The sequence below is a fragment of the Cinclus cinclus genome, chromosome 14 (assembly GCF_963662255.1).
Source record: "Cinclus cinclus chromosome 14, bCinCin1.1, whole genome shotgun sequence".
In the NCBI taxonomy this organism is placed as follows: domain Eukaryota; kingdom Metazoa; phylum Chordata; class Aves; order Passeriformes; family Cinclidae; genus Cinclus; species Cinclus cinclus.
The window spans coordinates 10961178-10977693 of NC_085059.1; the positions used below are offsets into that span (position 1 = coordinate 10961178).

At 38.3% G+C, this 16516-nt stretch overlaps 1 protein-coding gene across 4 annotated transcripts in view; it reads left to right on the forward strand.

Annotated features, from left to right (window-relative positions):
- RAPGEF6 (Rap guanine nucleotide exchange factor 6) overlaps positions 1-16516 on the forward strand; it is a 125274-nt gene that overhangs the window by 23000 nt on the left and 85758 nt on the right. For all 4 annotated transcript variants that reach the window (XM_062501999.1, XM_062502002.1, XM_062502001.1 and 1 more), the window contains exons 2-5: positions 1774-1844; positions 2404-2460; positions 3389-3472; positions 16042-16111. In XM_062501999.1, the coding sequence (XP_062357983.1) occupies positions 1774-1844; positions 2404-2460; positions 3389-3472; positions 16042-16111 (282 nt within the window). The remainder of the gene's footprint in view (positions 1-1773; positions 1845-2403; positions 2461-3388; positions 3473-16041; positions 16112-16516) is intronic.

Consider the following 16516-nt stretch of genomic DNA (forward strand, 5'->3'; position numbering starts at 1 on the left):
ACTACAGAACTGCTTATCTAAAACATTTTCAAGGTATTCTGTCACATCTTAGTCCCAGTTACATTAAAAAGTACTGAAAAATGTAGGAAAACCTATATAGACACAATGAGTTATGAAGACTACAAAAATTCAGCTTTAATTTTAAACAAATACAGATTCTCTCCTGGCTGCCCAGCTTTTACAGGAGTTATGAGTATCCTTCTTTTGGCCTGGGAGAGTCAGATATTACCTACTATGCCACTCTATGGTCTGAGTAAACAGTGGCTGCATTTCTGGTGTGTAATGCTTTCAGGTGGACAAGTTGAGGTAGTTCCCTGCTCAGAACCAGGGAAAGCTCAGTAATGGAGCTGTTGGTTATCTGAAATGATCCTTTGTCTGCCAGGTGACCACCTCTTACAGGCTGTGGTGTGTTTGGAGTCCATCCATAGCTCCTGGATGGTTTCACTAATTAAATCATGTTTGTGGCAGTTTGGAGGATTGAAATGAGATTGGACTGTGTGAAACTAATGCTTTGTAAATGTGTTACAAATTCAGACCTTCTGTTTAATTTTCATGGGATTTGGTAATGACATTTAAAAAAAAAATCAGAGTTCTATTGGTTTTACATGGTCTACAATTACATCTGACCTTTTGTTTGATACAAAGGTCCATATAAGTTATGTTGCTATACACGGATTATGAAGCCAAAGAACTTTTCTGAAGTAAGTCCACTGTAAATTCTGAGGCCAGCATTCATATTGGTCTATCTTATGTAAACACTGGATAAATGTAGCTCTTGAAAATCCAGAATGTACTTTCTGAGGTGAAAATGGAGAGCTGTCCTGTGGTGTATAATGATTTTGTTGTGTGGCTATTTGACTCTTAACTGCCCACCTGTTCAGGACAGTAGATTTAAGTGATGAATAGCCTAGTGAGCTGTTCCCTGCCATGTGGTCTGCACCACCAGTGCATATATTTTTGGGACTGAAGAGGATTCTGTCTTGTGAGAAGTTTAAACAGCTGTATCTCCTAATTACAGCTTCTATGTAAAGTTCAGTTTATAAAGCAAAATAATCTTCATGTTTTAATATTTTTGTTGCTGTGGTTGCTAGTGGATGACACTGGTTTGATGCTGACTAGTGGTAGTAGTAGTGAGAGACCTCTAAAGGTTTATTGTTTTCATTTGTGCCAAAGATTATTTTGAGTACTTTTTGATGTTCCCTCCAGACATGGACTGAACTGAGTAAGAGAGGCAGTGGGATGGTGCAGTTTGTAGTGGGCTTGCAAGCTACATCTGAGGTGGACATGAAAGAGTTTTTTCTCTCTAAATACAACCCCTTTGCTATGAAAAGGTAGTCTGGTTCTCTGCACCCTATATAGTGGCTTAGATTTTCACTGGTTTTGAAAAATTCTTTCTTTAAAGAGATCTTAGAAGGTTTCAGCAATTTTTGACCTTGGGTGAACAGGCCTGCTCTGTTTGTCTTATTCTACATGTTGCTTGCTGCTGTACTCATTCACATAAATAGTATTTTCAGAGATATTTTCAATAAATATTTTTCTTTACAGCTCAGTGTTTATGCTCAGTTGCACTTCACTCTCTTCACTTCCACAGCTCAACTGTAGACAGGGTTCTTCAAGTCTGTGTGTGTCCTGGCCTATCTGTTAATCTGGGTTTTGTATAGTTCTGTGTAAATTTACTGCAGAAAATCTGAAAAGTAATACTGAATGAATAGATGTAAATGAGATTGCTTATGTTTGGGTTGTTTTTTTTTTTTCCTTTCTCTTTCTTTTTAGGACTTGAATACTATCTATTCTTTCCTTCATGGACTGGACATACTATCACATTTCAGGGAACATCAGCTAAGGTGAAGTACTCTGCAGTTTGTTATTTTTAGAATACTTACACCTATGACTTTTTTGTGGAGATAAGCAGAGCTTTTGTCTGCCTGCAATTTGAGGTGGCTGAGCATTGGCTAAATCCATTGCTAAATTAAGTCTCCGCAATAATGTGGCAAAAAATATAAACTAATTAACTCTTCTAAAAAGGAAGGCAGAGCTTATTCCCATTTGCCTACAAAGGACTATGTAGACAGTGCCCTGTCTTAACTCCAGATTACAAAATATCTTTAATGATTCAGACATTCAGATAGTCTCAGAATCCATAAAATGGAAGGCCAACAAAGCACAGAAAGTGCTTTGGAAGTATTTTGGTTCCTTTAGTTCTGTTGCTATGGGTAATTCCATAATGAAGGAGACTGTAATAATTTGAATTTTCTGGTTAAGCACGTCCTTTGTTTAGAACAAAAAAATAGTTTAATTTGAGGTCTTAGAGCCTGAAAGTGATTCTGCTGAAATGTGGTGATTAATAGCTTATGATCTTTGGGGATTAAAATTGAATTTAAACTTCTCTTCCTCTTCCCTCAGAATAATGTCATCAAGTGCCCGCTATGAGAGGTACAAGGGCAACCAAGTTCTCTTTTGGTGAGTACATAGCACTTTTTGGAGTTCTTCAGCAGAAACGTGAACAAACCCGATGTTTTGCATGTTGTTGTCTGTAATTTGCTTTTCAGTCATTGTCAGAAATCGGTTAAAACCTTTGGCAGAGGTGGTTTTAGCAGCGGTGCAGTGTTGATGTTTGAGAAGTGCCGGTGGGTTTCCGTCCCTGGCTCCCAGCAGAAGGGCAGTGTGTGTGTGTATCAGTGACACGAGGTGACTGCACGCCAGTGTCTGTCTCCTCTGCCGCCGTGGGACCCCCGGTGACACTCAGTAGGTGGCACTGTGTCCCTGGAGCTGGCACTGCTTGCACGGCTCCGTGTCTGAGCAGCCTGTGCTGGAGGGGTACGGGGCTCGAACACGGTCACTTTACATTGCAACAATTAGTGCTTTAGCTTGTGGTTCTCTACGTTCTTGCTGGGAGGCAAGTATTTTGTGTATTTTAGCATTGCTTACGGCATATTTATTGTGTCACAGCTGGTCCTAGCTTTCTGTAAGGAGCACAGCTTCTAGCACATCCAAGTCTAAATGAGATGCCACCTGCTAGTTGGTGTGCTGGGTATGTGTGACACACTCGTGCTCCAGTAGCAGGTCATTATATGTGTGTGATGTTCCCGTGCTGTCCTGTATTTATAGCCTTTGTGTATACTTTCACTGGAATAAAATATTTTCACTAAAAATATCATTTTAATAAAGTAAATTTTTAAGCTGAGTTAAATGTCAAAAGGTCAAGTATAAAAACCATTCCTTATGTGAATGTTTTTTAAAAAAATCCTTGTCTAGTTGGAGTTCCCAGGTTCTTACATATTGAACTGGTAGAGTGATAAATCATTATTTTACTACAATAATGTTTTGGATAACATAATTCTGAGCTGCTGTACGGAGAAGTACATATCACTGATTTCTTTTCTTACAGCTCAGAAACTATTGCAAGATGCTGGTATATCCTGCTTTCTGGATCTGTGCTCATGAAGGATTCAATGTTTTTGCCGCCTTGCAGGTATGTAAAATAATTGAGTTATTGTTGTTGTTTTAAGGCACATTTTTAAAATAAATGCTTCCTATGTATTTGTGTTACTGTAATTTTTAAAGAATTTTAAAATAATTTCATAATTTTGTTTTTCTAAAGTTTGATAGTGAAAGACATGTTCAGCTAATTAAATTTAAATTTTCTCAGATTTTTCTGCACACCAAAATTTCTTTGTCAAATACTTAATCTAGTTTGATAGTTTGAAATACTAATCTAGTTTGGCTTTTTAAGTTTATAAAATAATTTGTAGTCAGCTTATTACCTTGGGGTCTCTTTGAATAATTTGTGCTGTGTGACTGTTCTGGATAGAGTTCACTGTTGCAAAAATGCAACTGCAAATCACATAGGTTCTGCCATTTAGTTGGAGGCTGTATTTAATGGCACATAGGATTTTTATATGAAGCAAGAAGGGACCAGCAGCATCAGCTGTGGAGAGCTTGTGCCAGGAGCCTGCCTGTGTCTCAGGGTTGAGACACAGTGAGCACTGACATGCTTTCACAGAAGCACATTATTAGACTTGAGCTGAACTTGGGCAAGTAATACCCTGAGTGCCCAGAGTAATACTCTGCTTGACCTTGTAAATCACTCATTTTTATTTCACTATGTTTCACTTGACCCAGCATGAGCTGACCATGAGTGGATAGACTTAATGCTAGCTCCAGCTTAGATATGTTTCTATATACTTGAATTTCACAGTAAGTACTAGTAAGAACATACAGGACTGATTTTTTCAACTCAGTTAATTGTAGGCTGGGTATTAAACACTTAATGCTCCTTGAGTGACTGAAGGTCCTTGAGTGAAACTGTCCAGAGAAGCTGTGGCTGCCCCATCCCTGGAAATGTTCAAAGCCAATTTGGACAGGGCTCGGAGCAATCTTTTCTAGTGGAAAGTGTCCTTGCCTATGGCAGGGGGATGGAACAAGATGTGCTTTAAGGTCGCTTTCAACCAAAATCATACTGTGATGGGTCAATTATCAGTTCCAAAAGTGAGGACATGGCATGCTGGTATTTGCATAAAAGCTCTCTAAAATTATTGTTTTATGAAACCTGGAGTAAGTCACCTACGCAAAAAAAAAAAAAACACCAAAAACAACAAAAAAAAAACAAAACAGAAAAAGGTAGATAAAGTTAGTTAAAATAGTTAATAGTTAAAATAGTTAATTCACAAGATTACAGCTACATTTATTATGGATAATGAGGATGCTGAAAATGTCACAGACTTCTGTTAGATGGAGCTGCTGGCAGGTTACAGCTTACAAAAGGTGGTTCCTGGGATGTTCTGTCTCCTTAAGTGGTGAGATCATGTGGAAAGGAAGAGAATGGATTCCTAATAGATATCTAGGGTGTTCACTTCACTTCCATTTTGTTTGAAATACAGTCATGTTTGTGCATTAAATAGAATGCCTTTTTTTTTTCAGTAGAGCGGGATAAACTTCAGTTACTTTCTCTGTTCTGAAAACCTTATCCATCACATTTCTAGTTGAGGGAGCTGCAGTCACCAGACACGTATTAATTTCATATGAAATATGAAATTATGCCTTGGATAAGTTAGTAGTATCCTTTCATAATTGTAATTAGCACCATTTTAATTACATTTGAAGTAATACTTAATGTCACTCTTTATTCTTTGTCCCCAACCAAGTTCCTGATTATGTGAGTCATTCTGGAAGGAAGGTTAACTACACATCTATAAGAAAGCACAATATTACCTTTGTTCTCATTGCCTCAGGTATTGCAGAGCTATTCTGTATCACAGGAAACAGAGATAAGAACTTGCTGCCATATTCTCTTTGCCTGGTGAGCATATGATCCTAGACCTGTTATATGTTTGTGAAATAAACTTTATGGGAGAGTATGCTGTGTAGGATACTGCTTTATTCATGCTTTTTAAAAATTTTCACAGCAGGAAAGTAGTGGACAAGAGTAGGGAATGAAATGAAAACCACACTTGAAGTATTTTGAGGCTGCTGAAGGGAATGGAAACATCCCTTCAACCACTTGGATTTCTCATAGGCTTAGTGTTGCCCAGACATGGCATGAGATAAATCCTACCTTTTTGAGTTGTTCAATATGGTATAAATATATCAGCACGTGAGCCAGAGGTGGGTGAGGTTAGAGACAGGTGTCCTCTGCACAGAAGTGATGCAGGAGACTGATGATGGCTTTGAGTTGTCCAGGGGGTAAATGGAAGAGGACCAAAATAGAATCCTTAATGGGAGAAAGGTAGTTACTACCAAAGTTGAGGAGTTAGGCTTTAATCTGGAAACCTCCTCGAACTCTGAAAAGATCAAGAGCCAAGTTTGAATAATTATTGTTTTGGAAGTACTCGGTAGATGGAGGCATTATGTAAAACAGATAATAGCTACCAAATAGATTCTAGTTTGAAACTCAGCCCTTGTGTGGTTCATAACATGCCACATGCCATGATTACCTCTTTGCCAGGTTGATAATTTCAGCTTCATATTTTTCCTCTGGAACATTTGACAAACGCATTGTCTTTAAAGAACTTCTGTAAGTTTTAGGGTTCTTTTCAGAATACTGGAACAGTTTTTATAAAACAGTTTGCCTTGTAAAAGCCGGATATCAGTGTTTCTTAATTAAATGAAGCTTTTTTCTGAGCAATAGTGGGGTTTAAGGCCCCTTTTTCTTCTAAAATAGTTGGTTTCAATTTGTTTTATGTAGCAATCATTTTTCAAAATGCAGCATTGCACTAGAAACTAACTGCCCTGTGGCTTTTGTTAAACAGTTGTATAACAAACTGCTGTTACAACTGATTGTTAGTGAGATCTTCAGTCTCCATAAATAATCATTGCCAGTGGAAGGTGGTTATGGTTTAATAACTGTTTCCTGGTACATCCTCACAATACTTGTCCTTTTTCTGTCATCTGCCCTGTGATTACTGTGATGGATAGGAAGAGACTATAGTAAACAACTGTGAACTTAACCTGAAGATGCTATCCTGCTTTTTGCCTGCCCCCTTTCATCCACTGTCTATCAGAGCTTTGGGAAACCTTTTTTTTTTTCTGCAAAACTCTTTGAAATAAAATATTCTATGGAATCCAACCTGAAAGAGGCTCAGCCCCTTGAAAACATAAGGAGGTGGGCAGTTACTGCTTTATTAGCTTTGTCTAAGTATTTGAATGAGTCAGGGGCTCCACTGTGCTTGAAAAGGGCTTTTTTATTGACTTGTTGAACTTGTATTCAAATTGTAATTCAGAAATTGGTTTAAAAATTAGAGGAGTAAAATTTGCATCCAGGTACAATAAATCTATTCAGTATTCTGACACTGATGCTCATGATGACAGAAGCCCCACAAGATTTTTGTGGTAAGAGGTAGATCAGTCAGTAATACCAGAGACAAAGATGGCATAATTTTGATTACCCTATTACCTAGAGAATGGATTTGTTAATAGATTTGGCATAGGAGGAGAAGAATTTCCTTCTAACTTGAAAGTGATGGCCAGAATAAAAGAACAGGATTGATGGATTTGTGGAAGGAAAATCATGTCAGCAAGTTCAAGAGGTTTGGTGTTAACCTTGGTTGTTAATGAAGATAATTCATGTGAACAGGTTATTTGAAGGTGATTACTCACACCAAGATTAGCCATAGCAGATCTATCAAGGACCTGGAGGAGCTTTTGAAGCCAGTTGTGTGGCTGACAGCCTCCTGCAGCTGTGAGAATTGAACCTCCAAGGGGAAAATACAAACTCTTGAAAAGTTCAAGATGTAGTCTTACTAAAATAAATACTCTTTTCCCAGTCCTTCCAAAATCCCTCAGGTGGAGAAAATTTGAATCATTGTTCTATTCATGAAGTGCATTTCTCGGCTAAAAATAATTATTTAAAATGGCCTCATGGTTGCGTGGTATCTTTTCATGAGAGTTGTAGATGCATCAGTGACTCAATAAGCCATTTCTCTTTTCTTTAGTAAAAGGAGAAGACCCAAATGCTTAGGTGAAGAAAATAGGCATAATGAAAGAGAAACTCCAGTTTTGCATCTTGAACAACATCTTGGGATGAAATTATTTTAGCTTGTTTTGTATTAGTATTTGTGAGTAACAATATTTTACAATATTTTGCAACTGATTGTGACTGTTAAGTGTTTGCATCTATTCCGTGTGAGGTGCCAAAAGCACAGAAAATACTGTGCTTTTATGGGACTGCGAGTGTTGGAAAGTAAGAATGTGTGGTTAAAGATTAGCAATTTGAAGAATTTAAAGATTAACAAAATGTCATTATTTAAATTTTGATGTAACTTTGTTCTCAAACATATTTATATTTGAAATGCACCATCTGAAGTCAGATCAGGTTTACTTCTGAAGCCTGTACTGCTGCTTTCTGCAAATACTTGTGAATTTGTACCATTCACTGCAAAAGTGAACTAGTGGCTCGTAGCTCCTGTACTCACAGCTTCTGCCAGTGCAAGGTATACTGGTCTTCTTGTCCCCTGATCCTTCCTTTCCAGGTTTAACTTGAATACTGCTTCTGCTTAGACTGCACCTGCTGTATCCAAACTCTGTCCCAGTGCTCCTCAAACTCTGCTCTTCCTCATCTCCATCCCAGTCCCAATGTCTGGAGTGTGAAGAGTGTTTTTTCTCCCTCAGTTCCCACACTCTGGATCCATGTGTGCCAGTCCCCACTGCCATACAGTAAACCTAACTTGTAACAAACTGGAAGTTTCCAATAAGATTCTGAGTTGTGATAATTGTTGCCATAATTGGGATACAAATTTCTTACTGCATGACTGTAAATATTGCAGTCACAATATAATACTCTGAGTTATGTTTGCTTCACACTGGAAAGCTCTTCTCTGCTAATGGTTGTGGATTATTTTCTCTGCTCTCTTAAAGGGAGCTTCAGGCTTAGATCCCCGTGATTATCAAGTCTGAGAGATTTAGTACTCAACACAGGATAAAAGCAGTGGCTGTTCAGTGCATTTGTGGCTCTGGATAAGGTGATGTTTTCCCTGGATGTTTCTGCTTAGTGGTGGCTGTAACTTGTAGCATTGCCTGACAGCCAGTAAGTGAACCAACAATTTGGGAATGCTACCAATAAATGTATTTGTAAAACTAATTAATTCAGCTAGAGTTGTTCAGATTTAAATTCTTCTGTCAGAGCTAGTGCTGGCATGAAAATACTCTGAGGGAAAAGGAAATGTGGATGAGAAGAGGCAGCACACTAGTGAGAGGCTGTCCCCTGGTCTCCCTGAGTGCAGCAACTTGTATTGGGCTTGCTGATGCTGAGTAATGGCTGGGAAGGTGTTGCAAACTAAGAGTACATGGTGCATCTTGTTTGATATAGACTAATCTTCTAAGAAAATTAAAAAATGAAGAATGTGTTCAGACCTGTCACAACTATATGGCTGAATAATCTCGTCCATGTTTCCCCTACACCAATAATTTCCTTTTGGTCTACTCATAGTTCCTTACAGCATCTACTCTTAAGAAATTTTGTGGACTGCAAGGGATGCTGATTGTGCCACAGAAAGAGTTTTTTGTTGGCTAAACTAAAGTACAAGAGAGAAGAAATCAGAAGGAAAGGGTTGTGTATGGTTTGTTTATAACTAAAATACAGTTTTACTAAGACTTTGCAATCCCGTGATCTGGAATAACTGGAAAGCTGGACAGAAAGTGGTAGGTGAGACACAGGCTTCCTCAAAAGGTCATCATGTTTGGAGTATAAAGTAATTAATAGAGAGATCTTGAGCTTGCAGCCTGAAAATTGAGTAGCATGTTACACAGCCTCCAAAATAAATTCTAATTAAAACTTCAGCAGGCTTAAGAGATAAACCTGCTAAATGTTGTTATTGAGAGCTAATGCAGAAATAGGTCTTTATGACTGAGCATTAATTGAAATAGGTATTTTGTATTCAGTCATGTATCTTGTGGTGTTTGGCTTCCTTTAAACCTTTTTCTGATGGAGTTAAGTGTTACAATATTTTTCTAATGAAGTTACTTTGAAGAGCTCAGGACTCGCACAGCATATCACGTAAACTCTGCCACTTGCATTTGCTGAAACTTTTGGTCTGTGATGATGGAGCTTTTTTTGCATCTCCTTTTTCTGTTTCACAAATGGAAACATTTGGGGCTGCTCAACAGCTGCTGTGAGGCCTCCCGATGCACCTGTGAGCCTCAGACAACTCCCCACCAACCAACCCCATTCTTCAGATCATGGTTGGGCTTAGACAAATCTGCTGAAATTGAGACCTCCATGGAGATACCCAGAAAGACAGGTTATTCCTATGATGATTTTGATATCAAGTATACTCCTGGGTCATGACTGCAGTGCAGGAGGGGCAGATCCTGATTTTTCTATCTGCAGTCACTGCGGCTGTTGCCACTTGTTAGGCAACTTCATGGGTTTTCCCTCAGTGTTACTTCCCAAACAATGAAAGAAATTTAAATGTAAAATTATATTTTTAGAGTAATTAGATTGATGTTTAATAATGTTAATAGTTATTCAGCCATTAGTATACTTGTGTGGTACATTCATTGGTAACAGAATGCATTTTATCTGACCATCAGCAACTTTGCAGTAGATACCCAGGCATTTGCTGGAACAGCTGTTCTGCACAAGAGGTACGCTGCAAGGAGAGGAAAAGTGAAATGCTTTTCACAGCATTACAGGATGGTTTTGGTTGGAAGGGACCTTAAACCTTAGCTCATTCCAGCCCTCTGCCATGAGCAGGGACACCTTCCACAATCACAGGTTACTCCAAGCCCCATTCAACCTGGCCTTCAATACTTCCAGGGATGGGGCAGCCGCAGCTTCTCTGGCAATGTGTGTCAGAGCCTCACTACCCTTATAGTGAAGAATTTCTTCCTAATATCTCATCTAAACCTACTTAGGTCATCTTAGATCCATTCCCCCTTGTCCTGTCTCTATATGCCCATGTAGCCCTGCCAACTCCCCCCATCCCCCCTACTTGCACAAAAAAAATTTTCATCTGTTAAAACAACAACCAAACAACATGTTTATTCCTTACAGATCTTGTCTCTTCCAGGCTCAGTTGTGCCCTTCTGTACAAAATCTTTTTGCATGGAAGAAATGCATCCAGGTTACTGGATAAGTGGGGTCATGGGATTCACTTAGCAGTGGCGAATACAATTTATCTTTGTCATTATGTATCTAAAAACAGCCTGACAGGCAGACAAGCAGTTTGAGAGACAGGTATGTTCATAAAAACAAAAAGACATTAAAACCCTTTGCTTGTTATCTTGATAAACTGGTGCATCAGGGCCCTGGGCCTGTTCTGCTTGTAATACAGTACTGAGTATTACTGCAGTAAAACTCCTGCAGGTAGCTTTGACAGTCACAGAGAACTGTGCATTATTGACACCAATTTACACAGATAGGATAATGTTATGATTTGGTAGTTCCTGAAAATAAAGAACAGAATGTAAAGTGCCTGACATCCTGCCATTGATGGCTTTGATGTCTGAAATACCTGAAAATGCTGTTTCAGAATGTAGGAGAATATTGTAAATTTGAAGATGCTTGCTGATTAGTGTTGAAACAAATAATAAGAGAGTCTCGGTCTCCATCTGTTTGTAGGCTGAAAGCTCTTCAGGACAGGCTGTGTTTTTACCTTTAATGTATGTACGATATTCTGAGTGTTGAAGAATGAGAAGCTGTCAGTATTGAATAACTTGAGCATATTGATATCAGGAAATGTTTGAGTAAAATGTGATGACTATTGCTTGAATTTGTCAATTTTGCCATTCCAGACGTGTTTAATCACCAAATGCTCAGGTTGCACAACAGCTGGATAAGAGAATTTTCAAAATATTTGTGTTCAGAAAGCTGTTTGTGCGCATCCTATTTCAAGAGCTACTTTCAGAACATGTTACATTGGAAGAGTTTCTAATTAGTTTACTTTATAAAAGTAAGGTTTGTTATGGAAGGTCCAGTACCTTAAAGAAGTTTTAGCATGTTTCTGTTTTGGGGAGTGAGCACGAGTTTGAAAATGGGAGTATTCTCAGAAGGCTCCCTCCAGTGATTAATTTTATTCTATTCCCTCTGTCAGTGAAGTCAGGCACCTACTCAGGTGTCTGCACTTCTAAGGTACTCCGCAGTTGCAGAGATGAGCAAATCACACAGTGGAAAAGGGGCAGATGAACCAAGGAACGTTGCAGAATCACAGACTGGTTTGGATTGGAAGGGGCCTTAAAGCGCATCCAGCCCACTGCCATGGGCAGGGACACTTCACTAGACCAGGTTTCTCCAAGCCCCTGTCCAGCCTGGCCTGAGAACTGTTATCTGCAGTCCTGGGCTTTTACATTTTGGTAGCCTCCAGTCTGATCCCGTGGCCTGAAAGCCCATTAGTTGTTGGCATGGGAGGTCATGCCAGTGTAACTTGCATTCTTTTCTCAGATGATGCAACTACTTAAGTATTTTTAATTATGAGTAGCAGTGAATCAGAAGGAAAACATGGTTTCTTGCAAATGAGGCATCCATAAATCAAGGATAAACAAAGCTGCCTTTGGTATATGGAAGCTCATGACAGCATTTTAGACCATTGAGTGAGTGTGTGAAAATTAATGATGCAGATGAAATAGATGAATAATAAGTGATGGGAACATGAAATAAAATTATAAATAAAAGAATTATTATAATAAAATTATAAATTAAAAAAATGTAGTGCAGTTTTATAGTACTGATTTTTTTGCTTGGATCCCAGCAGTGGCAAACTATAGAATGATATTAAATTTAAGACTTATTTAAATCACACATGTGTTAACAATGCTGATTAAATTGTTGGATCATTTAAAACTTTAATGATTGTACCAGTGGAAGTATGTCCTTTGACAATTTTTTTATCATAAGTAGAGCTTAATTTGCATTAGTTTAATGTTTTCTTACACTTTTCAGTGTTAATTTAAATTTTTAATTAGATCATTTTCCCCATTCTGCTTATAAGCATTAAAGCATGTGTAATGTGCTGTACCTTAGTGAATCCTTCCCATTTTTCTTATGTATCTTGCCACACGTGACATAGGAGAACATAGTGTTTTTGAGATGTGCTTTTGGTTGGGGAACCTGCTGTGATGGTTGGTAAGCAGAAGTACTGGACTGGGCTTCTAGGATTGGACCTTTCCAGGAAGCAAACCTGACCCTAGGAAAGGACATCCATGGTCACAGTCTTGTTGGGTGCCCACTTTGGTAACCAAAAAGACTGAGTAATAACAGCTCCTTCAGACACCACTGTGTGTTCTTGATGTCACAGCTAGGTTGTGTTCTAGTACCAAAAGATAAGATTGCCCCATCTCTTCTAGAATTAGATGTACTTTCCAGAGCTCTCTCTTGAGAAACAGCATGGTTCAGGTTTGGGTGGGTCTTTAATCACCAGCTAAAGACTTCTCCAATTTGCTGTCACAGAAATGTTCCTTCTCCTTTGGAAGAATGTTCTGTGTCAAAGTTTGTTCTTGTTTCCCAAATGTGTTTTCTCTCCTCCACTTTCAAAACTTTGTTCAACTGAACTTTTTCCATTTGCAAACATTTAGGAATGAATGTTGTTCTGAAGCCTTGATTATAATTGGCAGATTAGTGAAGTATATTGATGTCAGCAAACCTCTTAACTGATAGAGAAGCTAAGTATTTGTATTCTAGAGGAAAAATATGTAATAGGTCATTAAGAAATTTAAAACCCGTGTCTCTAAAACATGTTGTGTATGTTAAGAATGTTAAAATTTGGTATTTTCAAGACATAGTGGTAGTTATGTCTGGGGAAAAACCATATGCAGCATCCTCCTTTGGAAGGAGCTCTGCTGTGGAATAATAAATAAGGTATCCATGGTGTGTACCAGGAAATAATGAAACTTGACCTATTGACTTATTAATATGAGTAGTTTATTCTTTAGGATTAGCTGGGTAGGTTTTGTCTTTGGACCCTGATGCTTTTCCAAGTGTTTGGTTATGAAGTGCCTGAAGGAGCAGAAATGATAGGGTCAAGACCGTGACCTTTGTTCCTAGCACTGTTCTTATCCTCATTAGTGTTTACTGCCCTTACTTAGTTAGAAAATACTGCAACATAAGCAGAGGGAGGCTGGACAGTGGCTGAATTTGAGGAATGTGTTTACGTAAAACAAAACAAAAAAAAAAACAATACTTCCTTGACATCCAGGAGTTTGATAAATGTTGTTGCACAACAAAAATACTTTGCTTGAACAACCTGCAACAGGAAATTGGTGCTTTTTTCTAACTAAGGGGATGTAGCAATAGTAGTAATCTGTTCTGTCATAAAAGTGATAATGATTATTTCTGGTTTTAAAGAGGTGCAACACCTGAAACTTCCAGTTGCACATAATTCCTTTATAATTTTAGTGTTTTTGAAAAGAATATATCTTGTCTTTAGTTTTCTGCTATAATAAATCAGTTTTTAGTTTGTAGGGAAATCCTAACATGGATTTCAGTTCACCTCAGTGTTGGATCTGACATTAAAAATTCTGTATTTTCTGAATTGAATTAACAGTTGTAGGAATGAGAGTAGTTTAGCCATTCTTTTTGTGTTGCAAAAACACAAGACTCTCATGCCTGGATCACATGCTGTGTGGAAAAAAGCATGAAAGAAGACATGGAAATTTGAACTCTTGAATTTCTTACTGTAGATGTGTGAAAATGCCAGTTTTCTATGTGAAACTTAAGCTTGTTTGGTCTGGGTGAGAAAGTTTTAGTTTTATGTAGTTTATGACTATATTGCAGTCATGTAATTTAAATATTTTTTTTCTTTTCTTTTGGTAGACCATTACCAAAACGAAAATTTGACAGTGGAAGCTTCTGTGCTCCTATTAATTGTTATTCTTGATCCTAGCTGGATTTCACTGATAATTTCTTTGTTGCAATAATCTGAAGCTTCACTTGAGTAACTTCAGTTTCAGGGAATCACAGAATGATTTGTGATGAAAGGGACATTTAAGCTCACCTGGTTCCAACTCCTTACCATGGCCAGGGATATCCTCCACTAGGTGAGGTGGCTTCAAGCCCCATCCAACCTGGCCTTGAGCAATTCCAGGGATGGGACAGCTGCAGGTTCTCTGGGCAACCTGTGATCATAGGGAAGAATTTCTTCCTAATATCTGATCAAAACCTCACCTTCTTCAGCTTAGTTTAGTTTAGTTAGTCTTTTAGCTTCAGTTTAGTTCCTTAAATTCTTTTTCCATAGTCTCATATATCCCACAAAAGTTTCAGAGTGTTGTTTATAAACAAGAGTATTTTAAAACGTTCTGTAGAAAGTGGTGGTGGTCTCAGTTGATCTTTGCCTTTGAGATGACCACGTATGTAATTCAAGTCTTGTGTGGCTGGAGTTTCAGATGTACTTTTTAAACATAACCTCAGTGAAAACAGGTAGAGCTGACCCACTATTTAAGGATTTGTCTCCACCCTTGTCTTAACTTCCTTCTAATTCACACTTTAATCCCTGCTTTCCATTAACCAGTTCTTCGGTTATCTCACCTACTGGTAGGTGCTAAAATGAGATTGATGTTGACAGTCTGAGTTTGGTACATGGCAGCTGCAACTACTGAACTGCTAATCCAGCCACCGTGCTGCTTGTCAAGGAGTTTGTTTTATGTGCTGGGGTTGTGGAATCACTTTCCCTTGTGCCCAGGGAGTGAGTAGGTCAGGCATTCCCACCTCAGGCTAACGGGTCAGGAGTGAAGACAAGCTTGCTTAATGTGCGAAGCCAGATATATTCAATTACAGGTACCACTACAGTCACAAATTGATTGATTCAAGAGGTTATTGATCTGTAACACACCCCACACATCTCCCAGCAGTGTCTAGCTCAGTCCTCTTTTGCTGTTAGTTTCAGCACCCTCAGATCTGGTTGTATGGTGCCTTCTCCAGAGGTGACTTCTCTAAAATGACCTCTGTTGTTCAGTGTCCAGAAGGAAGTCTCCTGTTAGAGTTGATGAGCTAAAGCACATCAGGTTGCTTTTAGCTGCTTTCCTCAGCTGCTGTCTTATACTGCCCATCATGCTTTGTTTCATTTATGTTCTTTCATACTTCTTAAACAGAACCCATCACCATGACTCACTCCTTGTTATGGTATAAGTAGCAACATAAAGACAGAGGTCACAGGTTTCTCTGTTCCCCCCTTTGCTGGGAGGATGAAGGGGTGATGTAGAGTTGAGGGAACTCACATTAAAAATGTGTGCTGAGTAGTATTTTGGACTTTTTGGAATTTATATGTATTTGTTTCTACAAGGCCTGTTCAGTTAAAATTTGCTAAGGTTTTCTTGTCAGAACTGAAATGAGTGGTAATACAATACTTAGAGTGGTAAGTAATGATTTTACAAAAGAATATTCTTCATATTTGGACTTTACATAGCAGACTGTGATGAGGGATGCTGAATAAATTAAAATATGGTAATGATACTATCTAATTGCATTTTTGATAGAATAGTTTTCATCAAATTTTCTTTGTTCTTTTTTGTTTTTTAACAACATGGACCATTGCCTATTATTTTTATTACTGAAAAGGTAAAATAGGCTGTTCATCTCATTCCTTTTTGTTTGCTTTTTTCTCCATCCCACTCTAGTTTTGGCAAGCAGTCTGGGGGAAAGCGCGGATGTGAATGTATCATACTGGAACCTTCAGAAATGATTGTGGTAAGACAGATTTTTTTAATGTGTATTTAAATCTATTGCTGGTTTCAGCAAATTCTTTCTCTTTTACAGCAGGAAGCTTATTGTAAAGTATTCTATGAAATTGCAGTAGAATTGCCTTGATTTCAATTATACCTATGGCTGCTCTTGTAACAGCAGTAGCTATATACATTTAATCTAGATGGGTAAATGATGATGATTAGGTCATTCTTTCTTAAATTATGCTTACTTGAGTTTCAAAAGCCTAACAGTCACGACTGAGCTGAGCATTCCTGAGTCAGGCTACGGCAGCCTTCTATCTTGAATATTTTATTTACACCCCCATTCCCCATTTCATGGCTTTTATTGGTCATGTCTGGGTGGAAAAGTGTTCTTCTCCAGGCCTTTGCAGTGCTACATAGTGTGAAG